The sequence below is a fragment of the Theobroma umbraticum genome, unplaced genomic scaffold (assembly GCF_002168275.2).
Source record: "Theobroma umbraticum cultivar Fairchild unplaced genomic scaffold, ASM216827v3 scaffold_51.0, whole genome shotgun sequence".
NCBI classification, from domain to species: domain Eukaryota; kingdom Viridiplantae; phylum Streptophyta; class Magnoliopsida; order Malvales; family Malvaceae; genus Theobroma; species Theobroma umbraticum.
In genome coordinates this window covers 6,087,328-6,108,131 of record NW_018397260.1, presented here as the reverse complement: position 1 = coordinate 6,108,131, position 20,804 = coordinate 6,087,328, and the positions used below count along the sequence as shown (strand labels likewise).

Below are 20,804 nucleotides of genomic sequence, written 5' to 3'. Positions count from 1 at the left end.
AGGGAGGGGGGAGGGGGGTGCTTGGGGACGAGCAGCAAAAGAGCAGAGCTCCAGTCAACATGAGACATAAGACGATATCTCCCACAATGATCAACTATGAGGCACACAAACTGCTATGACCTAAAAGGGTATAGACGTGGAACATTTGAAAGATCTACCTAGATTGTAGTTAAGGTAAAAAAGTCCAAGGCCTATTAACAATTTAGCTTTGTGTGGACCATTTAATTTAGAAACTGTGGAAAATAATTTTTATCTCAGCCTTATTAATTGACCTTGGACTCTGATTCTGCAGGGTGGCTGACAAATATTAATTGCAATTATGACTTGCAATGTGACCATTAGACAACTTCTTTTGACAATAATGGAAGCTTAGAAAGCAAAAGATTCAAGGGCAGCAAGAGATCTTTGGTCTCTTAGTTAATCACAGATACTTGCAGCAGAAACTGAAGCAGATACGCTTCATAAGAGCAGCTCACCTATAGGCCTTAAAACGGTCAACACATGTAGAAAGAATTCTAAATTCATTAACCATTAGAAAAGAGCATCAAGTCTTCAATCACTTTCTACAAAAGAATGCTTACCAGCAATTTGGTCAGATCATCATTTTCATGACCATATATAGCACAAATGTCCAACAACTTCGGCAAGTTGAGCAACTTCTTCTCCTGCAAGATGACTGCAAGATGAATTAGTGAACAAAATGAGCATATGCAACATGCTATACGGTAAAATTTAACAACATTTTGGGGTGGGGGGGAATTATATTGATGAACAGCAACTACACGTGACCAGGCTAAAATACACTCACCCCCCAATAAGAAGACACAGAAAAGAGACAACCCACCTGCATGGTCGTTTGCATTAAGACTATCAGCAGCTCGAGCAGCAGGATCCCTATTTGAAGATCTACAATAGCAAGAAGGTCTATATCAATTCACCACACTACAATGGTGAATATGAAGAGAAGAGTTATACAACTGAAAACTTACATTCTGTACAACACCATGAGGACACGGCGGCTTAATTCAAACTCTCCTACAATAACCCCAGCAACGATCCCTTTCACACCACGATGAGGAAAATCATACCACCTGCTCCTAAATTGCAAGAAGCTGTCCAGAAATTTATGCAACGAAGTGTCTCCAGACACTAAGCAAAATACCACAATAAATGAGACTGAGAAATAGTAAATGGATTAAAAAAACACACAATAAAATGGCAGTTAAAAGTTACCCTGTTTCCAGAATTCTCTGGGACTGAGCTTGAGCAAGCGAGACAACTCTCTGTTTAAGAGATCAACCACTCTCTGCGATTCAACTGGATCCAATCCTCCCTCCTCGGCGCCAAGCCCGGCCGCCACGGCCTCATCTTGGGGCAAATAATTTACGAAATTGCCATCGTGAGTTGATGGAGTCCCTCTGTTAGGTACCCAATCTCCGTTTTCTCCCATCCGAACACGGATACTGGCAGAGCCCGAGGGTGCGGCGGGACTGCCGGATGGCGGAGCATCTCGTTGCTTGGGAAGAGATTGCCTGAGGGAAGACGAGAGGGAGGTGGTGGGATTAGGGGTTTGGTTTTTGTTTTGATTTTGACTTTTGGGGATTAATTTCTTTTGGGTTTTGGGGAAATTACTTCGGCTGTCGCCTTCTTGCCTGTTGGTGTGAGTACGTCTGTGAGACATTTTCTGGAAGATAGTTTGCGCTCAATGTCAGCTTCTCAGTGTCTTAGGAAGACAGAAAAACTTCTCATCAGTGTTTTTCAATTTATAGTTGTCGCAGTCCGCCTGTTCCCAGAAGGGTTTAGCTTTAGGTTTCTCTTCTCATGTTTATTGCCATCTTTTTTAATTTTCTTGGCTTAGCACGTAAAAAGCAGAAGCCCCAAATTTAATTCCAGTTTTTTATACTCGCGGTAAGTAAAGCAGAAATCATAGAATTTTCTATTTCGTATTATTGAGGATGTGGTTGTTGAATATATAATTATTAAAAATATAATTTTATAATATTTAATATAATAAAAAAATTAATAATTACAGAAAATATAATTATTGATAGGATTATATTATAGTATTTGATTTTATTGAAAATTTAATGTAAATTAATAAAATTATTATATATATATAATATATTAAATAAATTTATAATTTTTAAAAAATTTAACTTTTTAATTTTAAATAATTTAAATAATTTAAATAATAAAATATTTTATATTAATTATTTAAATATTAAAATATATAAAAATATTGAATATTTATTTTCACTTTGAATTTATAAAAATTAAAAATAAAAAATATTATCCAATCGCTGTTAAAAATTTGAACGTAATATATAAATAGATATTTTCATCTATTAATAAATATTTAATTTTATATAATTAAATACATTCATCTATTAATAAATATTTAATTTTATAATTTTAAACATTTTTTATACTTTCTTATCCTTATAATTGCGATACCAAACATCTTTTTTTTTTTTTTTCAAATCCTTTCAATTTCTTAATAAATTTTTTAGATTTTAAATCATTTAAATATTTCTCTTTCAATTTTCAACGTTAAAAATATAATTTTTTTTAAAACAATTCTAAATTTTTTAAAAATTTGAATTAAAATTTCATGAAACCTAAAATCTTAATCTTTTCAATTTTTAAATTTAATGATAAAATTTAATCCAAATGTGTTATTAGTGACAGGCTACCCTTCCTGCAGACAATGAGGAGGAGAAGAGGGGAAAAGAGAAGGGAAGGGTCGAAACAATGAGGAGAAGGCAAAGTGAGAAGAAGGAGAAGAGAAAGGTCAAATGAGTGAGATGGACAATTTGGGGAAGAAAAAATATATAACTTTCCCTTACAGAGAGCAAGAAAATGATCTTCTCTCATTGGAACATGAATACAATTGCAAACATATTACATTCCTTTTTGTCAACCAAACGTTGCTATGTATTAGCCGATCCACAGAGTTTTAAATATTTACCATCTAAACCTTAAACCTCAATCAAGGATGAAACACTAAAAGCCGCACTCAAGAAAACAATGATCAAACAGATGCAGGAAGTAGAATCCACCTTCACAGGATTTGGATTGAATGTTGGTACTTTCTAATGCAAACATAAGCCTTATAGGCAATTATATTAATATTTAATCTCGTTAACATTTATATAATTTTTATATTAATTACACAATTACCTCCAAAACTTCATTAAATAATCGTGTAAAATTCAAATGCTAAGTCAATTTTCCTTCTCAAGAAACCATTTTAGTTAATTGGAATTATAATTTGGGTATCCGAAAAAAAAAATAAAATAAAACTTCTCTTCTCATGATGGGCAGACAAAAGAATCGAAAGCGCCCATTTAATTTAGGTGGCCAAGCACAAGTGAATTCATTTTTTTCTAAAGAACATGGAGATGAGTAACTACCCCTGCAAACTACTGCAAAGGATGTTCCTACAAATATCTATAACGTAAGCTAACAATAAAATTCTGCCTTTGCCACATGATAACAAGAAACGTTGCTTTGCTATAGGATTCCCAATCAAATACTATATCATAGGGAACTCTCAAACAAAACTAGAGATTATTTTTTATTCACAATTTTTAGGTTTAAAACTAAATCGTTCCCAAAGTGTACCTCACAAACCTAATAGGCTCTCAAAGGGAAAAAAAGGTTTTGTACAATTGAAGGATGGAGATAAGCATCCTTACCAAATTCTTCAGGTGATGCATGAGATACCATCGAGTCCATTCTCAGTTTGAATTTCCAAGGAGCAAAACAAGCAACTGGTCTAGGTTGCTCCCCATCGTAAGCCACTGTGTCTCATACCCACTCAAAGTTTGTTTCTTTGGGCAAAACCAAAGCAACGAGGCACTCAGATGAATTAGGTGCAACTGAAAGCATTGAACATGCCTCTTGTGAGTAGGGAAGAATAAAAAGTAGCCTGGACCACATGGATTTCATTGCTGGAATCTTAATCACTCCTGCACATTCCTTCTGCTTCAAGTATGAGATAAAATCCTGAAACTGGAGAAAGAAGTTGCAAGATTACAAACTTAGAGCAATTACATAAAAGAAATTCTAAATTAATTAGGATTATTACTGAAATTTGATAGAGAAGCCACATTATTATATCTCTTCATTTAGGTATCAATAAATTGTTTTGAAAAGAGCACTTTTGGCAACTAATAAGATTGTTTCAAGCTGAAGCCGCTATTAGAAACTATCTAAATGGGGAAATGAGAGGCTTGAACATAAAATCTTGTGCACAAAGAACACAACTTAACATAAACTATTTAGGGATAAGTTTTTAAATGTGAGATCACTTACGCCTTTATGGTCACCAGTAGAAGAAGGGATCAAGCAACAAACTTCCCTCTACAACACAAAAAAACACAAATGAATACAACTGAAAACTGGAAGACCGTTTCTGTTAAAGAAAAAAGGAAAGAAACTGAAAGGATATTCAACTCAGCTCTTTCCACAATAATAATCTTAGAAAAAAACAAAAGAAATATTATTGACTCACTTTATGTGGTGGGGTATTGGTGAACGTTGACTTTACATGCCGAAAGTCTGTGCGTTTGGTCATGTCTAATTTGGTAGGCCATCTGCATGACACATCCAGAGGAGAAAGTTTTTAATATAAATTACTCCGTACTCTTGAGAAAAATTGTAATCACGACATAAGTTAAAGGGGGAAAAAGAAGAAGAAGAAAGTTCATACTCTGCAGGTTCAGAAATGGCATTTGAATATTTGCAAAGATCTGACTCTAGTCTCTGTGCATAAATTGTGCAATAATGAGCCCCACTCTTACACAATGTGCCCTGCCACCAATGCTTTACACACAGTTCAGAACTTCCCATATCAGTTGATTCTGCACTAGGTTGAGGGGGAGGAGGTGAATTAGGTGGAGGAGGAACAAGAGGTGGCAGCGACTGTGGCAATGGTGGTGGAGATAGAGGTGGTGGAGGTGGAGGTGGCATTTCAGGTTGAGAAGGTGGCATTGATGATAAAGGTGGTGGGACAACAGGATGTGGAAACATCTGCTCAAAATGCTGTATTGGAGGTCCCTGTATCTGAGCAAGTGGAGTCACAGAAGCAGGTATAAAGGGAGGTGGAACAGCATTACCATGAAAAGTATTAGGCACCACACCTGGTGAAATTGGATTCTGAGGAAACTGGTGATTCAAACCTCTGGGATCCCAGGAACTGTTTGAAGGATGGTAAACAGGTCGCATAAAGGGAGGTGCCTGGAGTTGTTGTGGTGGTGGTGGTGGTGGAGCAGAAAGGCTCTGTGTTGCTATAGGCATGCATGGCATGGTCCCAGGTGCTAAATGCAGCTCACTTTCAGGTTTCTTATAATTCCATACTTGTCCAGAGGCACCAGAGACAACACCACCACCTGTAATATGGTTAGTTAATATACAACTATGATAAGAGAATAAGAGCCAGTGTTAATTACAATTAGTTAGTATTACAACATTACCTCCTTGTGTATGGTCTGCTATAAGGTTGTTGTCATAACCATCAACTTTTCTCAACCCACCTTCAGGCATATCTGTACAACCCGGAGCAGGCCAGTTTGACTGATATGGATGTGTAACTGGTGCTGCAGTTCCATGATTCTCACCCCTCAACTTGGGAGATACAAGTTCCATTGAGCTGCTAGACATGTTTGCTGAGTTACTATTTTTTACGTCAACATGGATAGGTGGAGCAGCACCAGACCTTCCAGTGTCAACATGAGACAAAGAGACATTAGCTGGCCCTGCATTAAATACCGGCATATGGTTACTTCTTTCTTTTCGATGCTGTCTGAGATGTGTCATTACAGCAGCAGCTTCTACTGGAGTCTCATATTCCAGCAGCAATGCACATTCACAAGTAAGATCAGTGACCATGTAAGGACCCTTGTAGACCGCTTTCCTTGATTCATGCAAAATTTCATCCTTTACCCATTGACTTGTAACGTTTCCAACATAAACATGAGAACTAGAACCAACAGCGACACCATTCACGGCACCCCTGGTTCCCAACCCTATATCCATGAACATTACTCGCCAAGGAAAACAGCCACGGACATAATCCCTAGACCTTATGGCATCAATGACATTTCTGTACTCAACCAATGCAAATCCTTTGATTGGAAAGAAGAAAAATTGCTCAATTGGACCAAACCTCTCAAGCTGAAACCTTATATGGCCTTCAGATGCATCAGGCCCCAAAGCTCCCAACCATAGCTGCCGAGAAGCTGAGAAAATACCCATGGCAGCAGGATCACCATCAAAATACCAAGCAGTTTGAGAAGATGTTGAACCACATGATGCTCCAAACCGACCACTGGGAGATGCCAAAGCATTGCTTACACCTCCACTAGATGATCTCAAGGCAGAAGCACCACTTGTATTTGAAACTTGATTCTTGTCAACATTCTTAACGTGATTTCTGCCTTCAAAAGAATTACTCCTGAAGTCTAGTGATGTTCTAGTGACAGGTGAAAGCATCTGATGGCTTGATAAGTCCCTAGAAATAGAAGATCTACTACCAGACAAATCCCCATGGTCATGCCTTTCAAAGTCTATGGACCTTGACCCTCCACTATCATGACCAGAACCAGCATTCAGGTGGACATTAGCTTCAAGGGGAACAATGTGAGGCTTCAGATACTGACCCGATAAATTTTCAGCACAAATCTCATTGCTGGTTTTATTGCTTCCAGATTGGTCAGTTAAGGTTTCATGTTGATTAGAGCTTCTAGACACCAAGTGTGGCTGACTAACAAAATTAGAGGAATCAGAATCATCCTCATCACTGTCTGCTTGAACTTCTATATTAATACATTTCCCAAATGATTCAAAGATTCCTTCCAAGCTAGATATAATCCCTGGTACAGATTTAGTTGGAGACAACTTACACAAGTTCTTGTACTTTAAGACCATCCAACTTCTCAATGATGGATTTCTACCAAAAACCTACATTAAAGGATATGGGATGCCACTAGAAATGAGCAATAGACAAACATAAGCAAAATTTTAAGAATATAAAGACAAATATAACCCGTACACCAAAAGGTAATTAAAATAATTACCATTGCTTTAGTGTCAGAAATAAGAAATTTGAAACAACTCAATTCCATGAAATTTATTTGATAGATTGAATAAAATATTACCAGACCCAACAAAGAGCTCTTCAGAGCAGGAGATGCATCTTCTGTGACATAGCAACTATCTGATCTTGGTGTCTCACCACTAAGCAAACTGCCTTTGGTGCTTATTCCAAGGAAATCTGTACATGATTTAGGCCCTACAGTTATTTTACCTAAAATACTTTCAACATCTAAATTATCAAGCCTGCCTGTTGCCTGTCTCAGAAAATACAGTCCTTTATCAGCTTCTTCAGTTGCAGATGACCTGAAGAGCTCAAAACAGGCAGCAAGCAAATTCTTTGGACAATGGAAGAAAATCCAGAGTAGACTTAGGGCACGGAATTTGGATAACTTAATCAATGAAGATTCATCTTCATCTGAAAATCTTTGCTTTAGCTCAGAAAATATTTCATCAGAATCCTGCATTCTCCAAATATCATTATCAACAATCTGAAACAAATCTTTTCCCTCGAAGGATGATACGAGAAAGGAGAGCACATTCTGGAAAACTGCTGAGCAGACGCCTCTGACAACTGATGATGTTGGTGTCTCTGCAGAAGCTGTGCAACAAAGATCAGCTAGACCAAAAATACAAGATTTAGCAGTTTGAAATGCAACATTATCAGCATCTCCTCCCCGACTAATCACTGCCAAGTTAGAGCTATGCACATTGATAATCACTTTTGTAGCAGCTTCAAGAGCAGTTGGACAGTATGAGGCATAACGAGGAATGAAATCGGCAACAAGACGCTGCACACTTGTACAACCTGCAAAGAAGTAAAAACAATTGTTACTATAATAGTTTTAATGCATAATTATGTATATATCATGGCATCCAGAACACTCTAAAGCATTGAAGTTCCATTCAAATCCAATCAAGTTATATTAATTCTATAAAGGGATTCTTGTGATAGGAAGAAGAAGCATCAAAAACAAGTAAAAGAGTGTACCAGAAGAGGTGGAGAGGAAGATCGAAGCAATTCTTAAAGTACTACGTGTTGTGGCAAGCAGAAGAAAATAAGAAGAGAATAGGTAGAGAATTATAGAGAAGCTAGAGAGAAGCTCTAGGTGAAAATGTTCTAGCTTTGGAAAAAAAATCCTTCAAATGGATTGTGAAGGCTCGATATAAGAAGAGTTTTAATATTAGTTAACCGTTACTGAGCTTTATGTTGAATAACTGTTAGAAACCCATTATATGAATATTGCAGTAATGTGTTTAATGATCACTAATAATGTAATAAGATTTATTTTTGAGTAGATGGTAAAAGGACGAGGTATAAAGGAAAAGCTATAGGAGAACAAAAAATGTACGTGAACAGACACAAGAGAAAAAGATGTACATGAACTAATACAATAGAACAAGGTAAGGGGGAGAACGAGCCACACTCTGTATTTCAAGAAAAATTTAAGAAAAAACTTCTTAACTATCTCAACATCTAGGCCACTAAGCCAAACTCTCCAAAACATCCAAGATTAAAGTAACCCATCACTTATTCCAAGTTACTTTCATTGATATCCGTTTGAAGTGGTTATTCTATATGAAATAGTTATTTCGTATGGATTAATGCTCCATTTATTCTAATGTTTCACTTTTTTAGTTGTTATGCGTGAAGCAGTGCTTCACATGTTCTAATTGTTCTCATTATTCTCTACACAGCATTCCACTATAACACATTCCAAAAAAAAAAAATTAGATATTAACCAAAATCATCTATCTACAAATTCCACAACTTGAGATTTACTCACTAACTAGAATTGAGCTCATTTAGGTTTAAATAAGAACTTTGTCTCCAATAAGATTCTACCAAAACATGTCTAATTCTATTAATTTTTCTGCTTCAATACGCACCGGATCAAAATTCAATGTCAATAACGGAAAATAGGAGGGAAAAAGAGTAAAAGAAGGTGACCTCTAGAAGCAGTTATGAGAGCTAGGTAAGCTTGTTCAAGCTCAGGCATGTGCCGAGCATCTTTCCCTTTCAGGGCGATACAAGACTTAATCCTCTTATAGTTCTCGTACACACTTCGAATCTCCTCTCCGTTTCTCCTTCTCGCAAGAATCTCCTCCTGAGACAGCGGAGGTGGAGTGGTCGGTGGAGCCACGGAGGTCTCTGGCTGCGCTACGGTTTCCGGTGGGTCTGGTGGCGGCTCGTACAGCCGTCGCTTCTTCAGCGGTTGCTCGGAAGATGCCATCGCCATTTCCGCGGAGAGAAAGAGAGAGGCAGGCGATGCCGGATGCGGCACTGTTTCTCTCTGGCTCAGAGGAGTGAGAGGTTTTTTCGCGGAGTGGGATTCGACGGCGGAACGGGTTTTCGATATAACGAAATTACTTGCAAGCCCTGTGCGTTACTGCCAACTCCGCAAACTTGCAATCATCGTAACATATGCCACGTAAGCCAATAAAAATTTTGCCACGTAAGCCTATAAAAAGATTTCTTATATTTGATGGGCCGAGCCCATTTCTGTAAGGCTGCTGAGGCCTTTCATAGGTCCAATATAACAAAGTTTTAATTTCGTCAATTCTTTGGTTAATAACGAAAGTAACATGTTGCACTTAACAAAATAAAATTCATTTGTCTTGTTGTGTACCTGGATTGGTGCTTCGCTTGTTTTTTTTTTTAATAATTTTAAGTCACATTAATTTTATGTTATCAACAACAAAAAATCTTAACTCTTATATTATAAATCTTAAATTTAAAACTTAAATTTTGAATGTTAAATTTTAAACTTGAAATAAATAACTTAACAATTAGAGTGATTTTAATATGTGATGCAAAATTATGAAATGAACACGAAATAAAATACCAAATGAGAGCAGAAGATTTTTATTCAGACCTTGGATTCCATGGTTAAAGATATGTGATCATGATTATTGGTATCTTAAAATAACAAATTTGTAATTTTTTAATTTAAAATTAAAAGATGATTAATATAAGATTTTATTACAACAAAGGAGTTAGTATATATTATGGTATTAATTATGATGGTACAGATGCAATAATAATCCAACCAGTCCTATAAGCATGAATTAAAGTTTTTTCCTATAATTTCAACTATATATCCTGCCAAATTAGTTTATTATAATTAACGTAGCATTTTATTCTGTTCTTTCAGCTCCCAGCTAGCGTATTAAGTCTGAGTTCACCATTGTGATTGAGTATGCAAACTCAACCATCAATCTGGACTGAAGATTCTGAATCCCTTGAAAGCATTGATGAAATTGAGATCAAAACTCAAAGCCCTAGTTTTGGGATCTACGTCCAGAATGCAAACTAAGTCTAAAGCAACAGATCCATGGCTACATTATTGCTGTACACTTTATATTATACTATCCAGTCTGGTGCTGAGTTCAGTTGATAGTTTCATGATCAGAAGCATTCATTGAATTTCTGTAACTTGACAATCCCCCGCGGCACACGCATCTGGAAGCATGTGCTAGGGGACATTCAGTTGGAATATACTAATAAATGAAAGAAAACAGATGGGATATATCGTTATCAAAACAAGGATTACTCCTCGTGATTGAAAAATGGAAGTTCATTCAGATTTCTGAGTACTACAAGTCAGCAAATGTATATTATTGTTTTTTTCATTTGTTGTCAATTAAATTAAGTAGCCGCTCCTTCCAGGGTCATAGAAGTGTGGAGATCTTCTTGTTAAGACCGATATCGATGCCATTGTAAGCAATGGGAGCATACATCCACAGATCATCAGAACTTAAAAGCTGCAATCATACAGAGAATACTGTATTAGAATAATGGCTTAAATGTATTAAAGTAACTCTTTCATAATTTGTTTTTAAGGTTTTATTTAATCCTATTGATTCTCTTACCTTGATTTGGAGTTGCAAAAACTTCACATAATGAACAGCTTCTTCAAGCATTGTGCTGATATCAACCTGTATTGCCATCAATGGAAGTATGAGGTCAGAACCTTATGTGTTTTGTGTCTTAGATATAAATTAAGTAGTTATACAAATCTCATATATATGGACGTGTAATGCTTACCTTTGTTCCGTTGGGCACAAGGTTCTGTAAAATTCTCAATCTCTCATTAATCCTTTCTCTTCTTTTCTGTGAAAATCAAGCAAAAGGGAGTTAGGAAAAATGCCATAGTTGGAACAGCTGAACTAGAGTAATGAACTCATAAATCATGATAGCTAGGCTCGCTGGTAGGGAACTTCTTACCCTTGCATAAAGGCTCTGGGGATCGGTTGCTGACCCTCTGCTAGCCCTTGTCTTTCCATTCAAGTTAAGAGCTTGAGAAGCTTTGGAATCTGAGGCTGCCACCCCATTAGTGTCCTGAGACACAATGTCATCCTCTGAACTACAGGTGCTAGAACTCTGTCCATCCGAACCAATGTTACTCTCTCCTTCATTGCCATTTAAACTGATCTTGCGGTTTTTCTTTGACTGCACGTTCTTATAAACTTTCGCTGCCTGCATTTCCAATCCATGAATTAGAACTAATATAATAAAATTATATGCTTCAGAATAAGAATGCCCTAGTTTATATCTAATAGCTCAAAATTTCTCTTACATCTTTTGAAACCCGAGGTCTTCTCTTTGCATGCTCAGATGAATTGCTATTGATGTTCATTTTATCTCCTTCAGCATGCAATTCCAGCACGTCAAACTTCCTCTTGAGTAGCAATTCGTTAGCAAGCACAGTATTAGCTGATGGGTGGCTTGCATCTAATAATTTCCCTAGGCTGTCACTGCTCAAATCTTCAATGACATTAACAGTGTCTTCCCTTGCAAGGTTTGGGAATACTGGGGGAAATGAGCCTGTAATTTTATCACTTACCCCGCCAATATCCATTGAAATATCCAAGGAGGACATGGTGATATCATTTGTTACAGCAACATGATTAGAACCACTAAGGCAGTAGGTTTCAAGATTTGGAGGGGAAACAAAGACACTACCGCTAGAATTGCTACTTTGACTACTTTCCTGAGAATTGTAGTGAAAATTAGAGTCAATAGCATTGGAAGAATATGGCAAATTCTCAGTGACACCAGCAATGCACATATTGGCTTCAGAAATAGGACAAAACGTCGATGAGTTTATGAAGCTCAATCCCTCATCATGCTCCAATGGGAAAGAAAACTGATGAAGAATTTGCTGTGTGAGATCAAGCTCTTCGGTGGAGAACATTCGGTTAATGGAGTCCCATTCTCCATCAGGAAAAGCTGCAAGTGACTCCATCTCTCTTGTTAAACTAAGAAGGTTGTGGAGAAAACAAGGAGGATTTTGTTTCTCTGCAGTGCTACTTGCTAATTGAAGCTCTCAAAGGTGCTTGGGGTGAGCAGAAACCAGGGACATATATATTTATACCCCGAACCCAGAAGAGAATGTTAGCAAGGATTGACCGACATTAGTTTATTGAGTTCTTAATTCCAAATCATTATTCTGTTACTAATCCAGGAGTCCACTGTGGGGCCAAAACCAGGCAAAGTACAACTCATAGGGTGGCCAAGTTCATGCATTGATAGATAAATTAATGCAAAGGGTTCAATAACCCTTAAACACCTTGGACCTGATAAAAGTGCAATTAGAATGACATAAGGGTCCAAGAAACAATCATTAAGAGGTGACTAAATGTGATTAATTAGTCATTATGGAGGCGATGCAGTGGGGCTGAGGGAGCATGGAAATGAAGCATAAGTCTTAGACTCTTCCCATTTTGAAATGTCAGAACGTGGGGGTCTCCGGTGAATATAATAAGCATGAGGAATGTTTAGCAGATTAAACAAAAATGTAGCAGCAGGACGGCCAGAACGTGGGAAATGAGTCTGACATTCTTTAAAATGAACTTAAAAACCCGACACGGTAAACGCCAAACTCGTTCCCTGTCCTAGATGGCAACTGGCAGGAACCTAACAGTTGTTGCTTTGCTTTAAGCCTTTTAGCTTGCTGTGATCATGTATATATCAATTTCATACATTGGTAAGACCGGTACAAAGTCATCCCTTTACAACTCAGTTTATAACAGTTCAAGTCAAATCCTCACTACAAAAGAAACTCTGCAAAAAGCATCCCCTATTCCCGCGTTGCGTACGTGTCACTAACTGACCTATCCCTAAGCCATTGCAATTGCAAAGGCAAATTCATATGTATCAAGCTTGCTGAGATTGCAGCCCTGAAATCAGGCTGTGATCAATTGAAGCTGCTCCCGGGAGATAACTTTGTCATCTTTGTTCATCAAGTGGCATATATCTTGGAGGAACGATCAAAGAAGAAATTGGTGAAAACTATCAACTAAATTTAATTATACACTTAAGTGCAATAACATAATATAATTCATGTACCCAATCCCACATGATGAGACACTAATTAAGGCCAATTGTCTATATAGTTGCACCAGAAGCTTGCACCTGATGGATGAAAAGGTTCTAACCATGTGAAATATAATAAAATTAATGAAGGCAGATCCCCTCAGACTTTTTTGTTTTCGAGCATCTTTTCCATGTTTGTGTTTTACATGCATGGTATATATAAATGAATACTTACATATCTTCACAGAAACAATCCCATTATCCCTAAAAGAAAAGAAAGAAAATCTGTACTCAGATTTGTTAACAGGCAAACATTTTTGCATACGATGAGAGACAGATAGAGAGTAACTTCGTGAGAAATAAACAAAGCCATGATTCCCTGAAGCTCAAGCACAATATCTATGGCAAACTCAATATATCCCAGCGGTGATATCTTCGTCAAGGGAATTAATCCACGGTAGTAATAATCCAGTAGATTACCTGGACAAAGCCATAAACAAACACAAATTATTGTAGTTTGGCCCCTATGATTCCGCCGAAACCATCGTTACAAACTGACGTGTCAGACAGAGACCATTTTTGAGGGTTGTTAAAAGGAAAGTTCGATAAGTCTTTGGTGTGGTTTGGAGCTTGCACCGGCCATTGCACGACCTTTCAAACAACAAAACTCTAGCATGTCCGGAAAGGAACAAAATCAAGAAAGACATAGCCAAGCCGCATTGGGATTTTTAACTTATCAAAATCTGATATTATTCTTCTTCCTTGGAATTTAGAATTAGCTGTTTCTTTGCTTGCCACATTCCCCTGAAAATCACCAACCTTTTTATATTATAGCTTACCAAAGGTTTTCCTTCTTTCTTTTTCCTTTAAAATGACAAAGCATCAGGACAGCCAGCTTGCTTCCTGTCTCGTCAAACTACCAACGACCTTATAATTTGCCTCCATCTTCATCTCCCACCTTTTGGCTATGTGACTGCTCTTTATTCAGCCACCTGTCCATTTGCTGCATTCCTACCTACATTAGAAAACAATATCATCATTCATCCCTCAATTCCCGAGCCGTTCATTTCCATTGCTAAACAGTGAACACTATTAATAATTCATACATACATAAGTTAAGCACAAAAAAAAAAAAATTGTAGGTGGAAGAAAGTAAGTTAATCCAAAAAATTCACCAAAAAAATAAATATAAATAAATAAATATTGATGAAACAAAATTTTAATAAAATCAATAAATACACAAGATAACCGACTTCATTTTACAAAGAAAAAGAGCTGTTAATTCCGTACTCCTTTAATTAAGATTAAGAATCACTGATTAGTTGTATTCGTGTAGAGTTGAGTATTAAAGATATAATAAGAGGGATGTGTCTCCAAACCGATAGTATAGGGTGGAGTGTGAAAATTAATTAACATTATCTGGTTTTTGAAAAGCCATGTTAAGGTGGGCCGACGTGGTTGGTAAAACAATGCTTTCTTCATCAAACATAAAAAGTTAATATGCATGCGTGTCTCTAGTCCACGCTTTAAAATTTAATATTAATTTTGTATACTTTAAATGTTCCTTCAAATGAAAGTTTTTAATTATTTGTTTGCACCTTAGTCTAATAGCCTTTAAAATAATGTAACACTAAGTGGTGGCTGGTGGGGGGGGGGGGGGGGGGGGAGGGGGTGCGTTTAGAATAATTATTTCATGACAATATTATAATATCAAAATTAATTTCCCCAAATGACACAAAAAAGGACTTCAAATTCTATGTGTATATATTGACAAATGAAATTAAAGAACAATAAAAAAAATGCTACATTGAATTGCAAGTTCATTCAACTTTTTCCATCTATTATGATAATAAATTGATATACAACTTTGTAAAATACGCAAGGATCCAAACCAAAAAAAGGGTAATGATACTATTGATCAGATAATATATGTATATGTATAGAACTCCCCATATTCTCTCGGTTTTTGGCTAAGTGTCTATATAGCTCATATATTATTGTCATGAAAGGAAAAAGATCTTCTTAAACTAAAAAGAAAGAAAGGAAAAAAACAAAACAAAACAAAAAAAAAAGGGCCTCCCTTAGAATTGGTTTTTATATTATTGGCATTTTTAATGTTGAAGATAATAAAAAGAATTAATTTCTAGTATTTAATTATGTTTATACACTTATCTTATCTTTTGCTTGTAATTATTAATTTACAAAGTCAATGCTCACTGAATTTAATTATTTTTTATAGGTGCATATAATTATGGTTAAAAGAAATGATAAATTAATAAAATGTCAACTTGTTATTATTAAATGTATTATATTATTTCATGGGAAACAGGGAAATTAATCCCGAGGGTTGAATGATTATTATCAAAATAATGGTGAAATAAAGGGACCACTTATGAACCCTCAAACTAACCAAAAAGAAAAAAAAAATAAGGGACCAGTTCCAAATTCAGTTAATTACAGACTTCAACTCTTTTTTTTTTTATTTTGTGGTTGGGGGGAGATGGCTGACTAAAATGAATCATACAATTAAATTAGCTTTGCTTGGTTTTTGTTCAGTATATCTTTATTTTCAAAAAAAAAAAGAAAGGGTTAAGAATACAAAGGCTTGGGAAGAGCATGGCGCATGCGCGAAGAAGCTTAGTCAAGTCGACTGTAGAGCATAATTGTAGTTTGAAAGTAACTACCAGTTCATCATTGCTGTTCTTGTGTATTAAGGAAAAGATTAGTTATTCCCCTTACAGCTATATTCCATGTATTAATTTACTATATATGATAGGCAAGGATAAAGAAAATAGACCATATTTTAGCTTTTCCCTTCGGTATGAGGTTGGGCAAACAGAAATATGAATTCGTTAATTTATTCAATGCCATGGGAAGCGTCTATATATTATTATGACGATGAATACCTTAATCCTGGCAAAGTTTTCTAGATGTCAAGTTATTGTTAGTTTGATGCTATGAAGCGAAAGCCATGGTAGAAATCTAGTATTAGCTAGGTTCAAAAAATCAATTTCATGGTGAAGTAAAATCTCATGTTTTTTCGACTTTTCCTCTGATATTTCATCTTAAGATTTTCAAGACAAAAAACGTAAAATGCTACAGCACATGAGAGTTTACCCTTGCCTCTTCACTGCCATGGAAGAAAAACTGTTTTACTGCATGGCGAAAATTCACTTCGCCTTTCTTTTCCGACATGCATACTACAATGGTTTTATATAGCTAATTAAGATACAACTAAGAGACATTTATTGGAATCTTGCTATTTGTCATTTGTTTTATCAAATGAGTAATCAAATTTCATTTTCCTATTCTCTTGATTTTCTTTCTTGGAATAGAAAATTGTAGAAAACAAAACTGTTCTTCTCTGAAGTCTCCTTTCTGATCTTCTCCATCACCAACTTATTTCATGCAGCAACATAGGATTAAAAGGTAATATACGAGTGTCAAAATCAATAGTCAGCAAGGGGTGAATTCAGCTTGACAACAAAAACAATGGCCTTCACAAGAGAATCTCTTGCATCAACAAACAAGACCTCTCAATAAAAGCCAATCCAACCATCTGTGCAAGCAGGAATACAACCTTTGTAGTAAACACTCACCTCCAGACTTTCTCTTCAGAGATACAGACAGGAATGTCAACAATACCTAAACTTATCATAGTTCTTAGTTCAATCTAATCTGACCTTAAGTACCAACCGTAGCCCTTTTATTGAACCAAGTAGTTTGTTAGGCTTTGGGCTAGCTATATTGCAAACTCAAAAGGCCAATAAGCATGCTCTTTGACTGCAAAACTTGTGAGATCACGCAGAGCTTACAAGAACAAACAGTGGTGTATCTCCTAACCGTTCCCGACCCTGAAATATAAATAGAGAAAAGAATAAAAAGAAAGCAAATAGCAACGCATATATGACACTAGAAGAATATAATATGCTTTACGCTTGACGCATGGCACATGGGAAGTCAGAAACCAACAGAATACACAAGTCTGTAATTTCAAAGCTTTACTAGTTGATACAAGGAATTGACAAGACAGCAAAATGGACATATAGCACAAACTGAAATGACAATTCAGTTAATAGTTGTAGTTATTGGCCTACTGTCAATGTGGAATTATATCCATGCCTCTTCGCTGTAGTTGAATTAAATTAATGATAATCATTACACGAAATTTACTGCCATTAACTTTGCTAGTTTCATTATCCAACTTTATTTTAAGAGAGAAGACATAGATCCTATCGTACAAACCTCCAGTGAATGAAAAAGACAAAAACTAGTGAATGAATGCAACTAAAATAAAAATAAGAAGTCAAGCTCCTTAAAACCCTGCATCAAATACATAAAAGGACAATTATAGTCATATTGAAGATGACAACGGAATTATATCTTTATGACCTTATTGTACGCCCTAATATGTTTTGGCCTAGGCTCAGAAAAGAAAGGAAAAGAGGATGATATTTGCAATATGAAACTAGAGCAAAGAGGATATCCCTCCTTTAACCTAGTATGGCACCAAAACACTTGCCTACCAAGTCTAATTACCATAAGCAACATCTGGCAGACTTTTCCTTTTACAATATTGTAACACTTGTTTTTTTTTTTTGTTCCTTCAAAACACAATTACTATTCTAAATATTTATGTCTTATGATTACCCATTGACATGCCTCACTACAAACTACTCCATAGCACATTTATAGACATGTTAATAGGCTGAACCTGTAGCTTTATTGGTCATAATAGTTCCAAAATAGTTAAGTCTACGTACAGTTCAGTATTATCATAGAGACCAATTTGGAAGGTCGAAGAAACTGAAGCCTAATAGCTTAGCAATTTATAGACAGCAGGAAGGTCTGAGATTAAGGACACGTACCTTTAGCTCTGGCAATTCAATAACACAAGCACACTCCACAACATGCACTCCAACGCGCTCTACAAAAAATAACCAACCAGGTAAATAGCAATGTTCTAAGAAGATAAACAGGAGCAACGGCCAGCTCCAATCAAAGGAGAAGACAATCGTCAGGCACTCCCTTGTTCTCCTCCCCAAAGTCATATGCCCCCTTATAGTTGTGGTGACCAAGCAAAGTCACTCTCCAGCATTTTATGTGACATAGAGATGAAAATAAGTAAGATCTCAACATTCATATTTAAATTCAACTACCAAGTAGCCTGATTGCAGCAGACAAGGTTCCACCAGTGGCAACGAGATCATCTATGATCAACGCACGATCTCCTGCTTGCACAGCACCAACATGCATCTCCATTTTGTCTGTTCCATACTCCAAAGAATACTCCTCTGATATAACCTCCCCTGATATAGATCAAAACATTTAACATTTAATACAAAAATCGTAGTCCTTAATAATTAGTACTATGCTTGCATTTGTAGGATAAATTGGGAGATTCCTGAAATCGGACCAAAGGCAAGATTATCAATAGTGAACCACGTCATATTATTTGTTGAGTCATTCATGAAGTACTTCATGATGATAAACATTAACTAGAAAAAACAAAAGAAAATTTTGAGAAAGGCGTCACCACTTTTGGTAGAGCTGGAATAAATAAATAAGATTAAAAATTGTGATTCTTTAATGGTTAATCAGCTTCAGTGCTAAACAAGAACTCAATTCCACAGAACTGTAAAAATCATTATGAGAGAAATCAGTAGCGGAAGATATACCAGGCAACTTATTGGGTTTCCTCATTGGAACAAACTTTGCCCCAATAGCCAATGCAATAGGTGGACCAAATATGAATCCCCTTGCTTCTATACCTGAATTTTGGCATCAAGATTACATCAGCTACAAAATCACAAACACAATTGCTACATATCAAAAATGAAAATACTACAGACATTAATATAGTACAAAGAAATTCAGATAACACTGAATTAGTGACGTTTGATCAGTTCCCCGATGCATTTTAATCTCACTTCTTAAATTCTTGTACTTATGGCTTGCTAATCAAGCAGGTCAGGATTTTCACGTGTTCAAAACAGATTGATATGCATTTAAGACAAGAAATTACCTGCAACAACAGAGATATCTTTCCCTCTGTATCTCTCAACAAACAAATCAATAGTATCACGAAATGCCTCGACATCAAGAAGTAAAGTTGTTATGTCTTGAAACAAAATCCCTGATCAAAGGAAGAAGAACTCAAAAACATTAATAAAAGCAAAAGAGCAACCTGTAGCAGAAATACAAAAAAGAAGCAAGATGCAAAGAAGGGTAAAGGGAAGTTCTTCACCAGGTTTGGGAAAGTCTGGGATGACACGAATCGCAGAAGAAATTTTGGAAATCCGAGGGTCTTTCCCATCTTGAGACGCCATTCGCTGTTGATTTGTCGCAGAGTCACTCGCTGCTCAAACCCAACAAATACAGAGCACACCCAATCAGATATTTTCGATTTTGTTTTGCCAATAGAAGGAAAAAGCCACCGAGAGAAATGCCGCCCTGTTGACACTGACTGAAAAAAAAAAACCAAAATAAAATAAAAAGTAACCAATCGTAATCGAATCAATTCCTGCTATAGAGTGAACCAATCGTATTCGATTGATGTTTATTTGACCAGACTGCCCCTAGCTTAAATATCTTCTTCCCATCTATTTTACGTTAATAGCCTTCAACAAACACTCTTCCGCTGTACTAGTTTAGTTGGGGGAGTAGTACCAAAACAACGACATTACCAGAGCAGAGCAGAGGAGGGAGGGCACGTTGGTGATTTCGCAAGCGAAGTACCGGTGGCTGGAGGGGAGAGGAAGAAGCGATCCAGCCGCGGCTTAGTTCTGGGAACACGGCGTTGACAGGCGGAGTAACCGGTGTTGACAATTGAAGAGAGATTGGGTTTGAAGAAGAGAACACGAAAGCTTTTTGCATCATCTTGCGCCAGCGATGACTTTACAATAAAACAACTGAAGAATCAGAAAGAACAAAAAAAAAAGCAGTGTCAATCTAGAAGAAGATAAAAGAACATGAGTTTCGAATGTTAAAAACTTAGACATGGAATATTCGTGCAAATTTTAGGAATTGGGGAGGGTAATTTAGTCCATACGTGAATAGTGATGTCCGAAAACGCCCACGAAACCGGGATGTGTAGCTCGTAAGTCAATTATGGAGGATCAAAGTTGGAACTTGGAACTTGGAACTTGGAACTAAACTCAATTCAGTTTAAATTTTCTTCTGCTTGAGAATTCGGATAGATTAAATAAAATAATTTGAATCCTAAAACTAAATAGGTCCCAAATTAATTAGTGACAAAAGAGTGTCTCAGGTTTAATTTGAGTTAATCAATTAGTTTTTTCTTATCGTTTCGGTTAGTTGTTTAGGCCCCCAAATCTGACCAGTTTTTTTCTAGATGAGCTTATGTAAGAACAAAATAAATGTAGACCAA

The 20,804-nt window shown here is 36.3% G+C and overlaps 4 protein-coding genes across 5 annotated transcripts; all 4 read right to left on the bottom strand.

The window, feature by feature from the left end:
- Positions 1–90: 90 nt before the first annotated feature.
- Positions 91–1,868, bottom strand: LOC110417109 (Ubiquitin system component Cue protein). Of its 2 annotated transcripts, none has more exons than XM_021429319.2 (4): positions 1,234–1,867; positions 990–1,149; positions 845–906; positions 91–676 (listed from the first exon to the last, which is right to left on the bottom strand). In XM_021429319.2, the coding sequence occupies exons 1-4, from the start codon at positions 1,679–1,681 to the stop codon at positions 564–566; spliced, it is 783 nt and encodes a 260-aa protein (XP_021284994.1). In that variant the 5' UTR covers positions 1,682–1,867; the 3' UTR covers positions 91–563. The 2 variants fall into 2 exon arrangements, with proteins under 2 accessions (XP_021284994.1, XP_021284995.1); XM_021429320.2 differs by having other exon boundaries at positions 580–665; positions 1,234–1,868.
- A 1,462-nt stretch (positions 1,869–3,330) lies between these two features.
- Positions 3,331–9,474, bottom strand: LOC110417061 (nucleic acid binding protein). Its single transcript, XM_021429248.1, has 7 exons — positions 9,047–9,474; positions 7,161–7,903; positions 5,478–6,963; positions 4,715–5,393; positions 4,517–4,598; positions 4,318–4,365; positions 3,331–4,014 (listed from the first exon to the last, which is right to left on the bottom strand). Exons 1-7 carry the CDS (start codon positions 9,333–9,335, stop codon positions 3,811–3,813), a joined length of 3,531 nt encoding a protein of 1,176 aa, XP_021284923.1. The 5' UTR covers positions 9,336–9,474; the 3' UTR covers positions 3,331–3,810.
- Positions 9,475–10,767: 1,293 nt separating this feature from the next.
- On the bottom strand, positions 10,768–12,344 carry LOC110417259 (uncharacterized). Its single transcript, XM_021429514.1, has 5 exons — positions 11,676–12,344; positions 11,324–11,575; positions 11,144–11,209; positions 10,969–11,034; positions 10,768–10,860 (listed from the first exon to the last, which is right to left on the bottom strand). Exons 1-5 carry the CDS (start codon positions 12,342–12,344, stop codon positions 10,768–10,770), a joined length of 1,146 nt encoding a protein of 381 aa, XP_021285189.1.
- A 4,487-nt stretch (positions 12,345–16,831) lies between these two features.
- On the bottom strand, positions 16,832–20,603 carry LOC110416982 (adenine phosphoribosyltransferase 1-like). The gene is made up of 8 exons (XM_021429139.1): positions 20,466–20,603; positions 20,101–20,325; positions 19,662–19,772; positions 19,440–19,550; positions 19,093–19,185; positions 18,574–18,723; positions 18,283–18,341; positions 16,832–17,268 (listed from the first exon to the last, which is right to left on the bottom strand). The coding sequence occupies exons 2-8, from the start codon at positions 20,291–20,293 to the stop codon at positions 17,215–17,217; spliced, it is 771 nt and encodes a 256-aa protein (XP_021284814.1). The 5' UTR covers positions 20,294–20,325; positions 20,466–20,603; the 3' UTR covers positions 16,832–17,214.
- Positions 20,604–20,804: the final 201 nt, after the last annotated feature.

Bases quoted from the DNA above. Each gene is read 5' to 3' on its own strand.
- LOC110417109 (XM_021429319.2), bottom strand. From the start codon at position 1,681: ATGTCTCACAGACGTACTCACACCAACAGGCAAGAAGGCGACAGCCGA. The intron at 1,150-1,233 runs GTAACTTTTAAC...TATTTTGCTTAG, and splicing joins CAGAGAATTCTGGAAACAGG to TGTCTGGAGACACTTCGTTG. The intron at 677-844 runs GTGGGTTGTCTC...TTCATCTTGCAG, and splicing joins TAATGCAAACGACCATGCAG to TCATCTTGCAGGAGAAGAAG.
- LOC110417061 (XM_021429248.1), bottom strand. From the start codon at position 9,335: ATGGCGATGGCATCTTCCGAGCAACCGCTGAAGAAGCGACGGCTGTAC. The intron at 6,964-7,160 runs GTAATATTTTAT...CCTTTAATGTAG, and splicing joins AGAGCTCTTTGTTGGGTCTG to GTTTTTGGTAGAAATCCATC. The intron at 4,599-4,714 runs GTATGAACTTTC...TGTGTCATGCAG, and splicing joins GCCATTTCTGAACCTGCAGA to ATGGCCTACCAAATTAGACA.
- LOC110417259 (XM_021429514.1), bottom strand. From the start codon at position 12,344: ATGGAGTCACTTGCAGCTTTTCCTGATGGAGAATGGGACTCCATTAAC. The intron at 11,035-11,143 runs GTAAGCATTACA...ATGGCAATACAG, and splicing joins TTGTGCCCAACGGAACAAAG to GTTGATATCAGCACAATGCT. The intron at 10,861-10,968 runs GTAAGAGAATCA...GTATGATTGCAG, and splicing joins TTTTGCAACTCCAAATCAAG to CTTTTAAGTTCTGATGATCT.
- LOC110416982 (XM_021429139.1), bottom strand. From the start codon at position 20,293: ATGATGCAAAAAGCTTTCGTGTTCTCTTCTTCAAACCCAATCTCTCTT. The intron at 19,773-20,100 runs GTAATGTCGTTG...GGGTTTGAGCAG, and splicing joins CCCTCCTCTGCTCTGCTCTG to CGAGTGACTCTGCGACAAAT. The intron at 17,269-18,282 runs GTACGTGTCCTT...TTTATATTTCAG, and splicing joins TTGAATTGCCAGAGCTAAAG to GGTCGGGAACGGTTAGGAGA.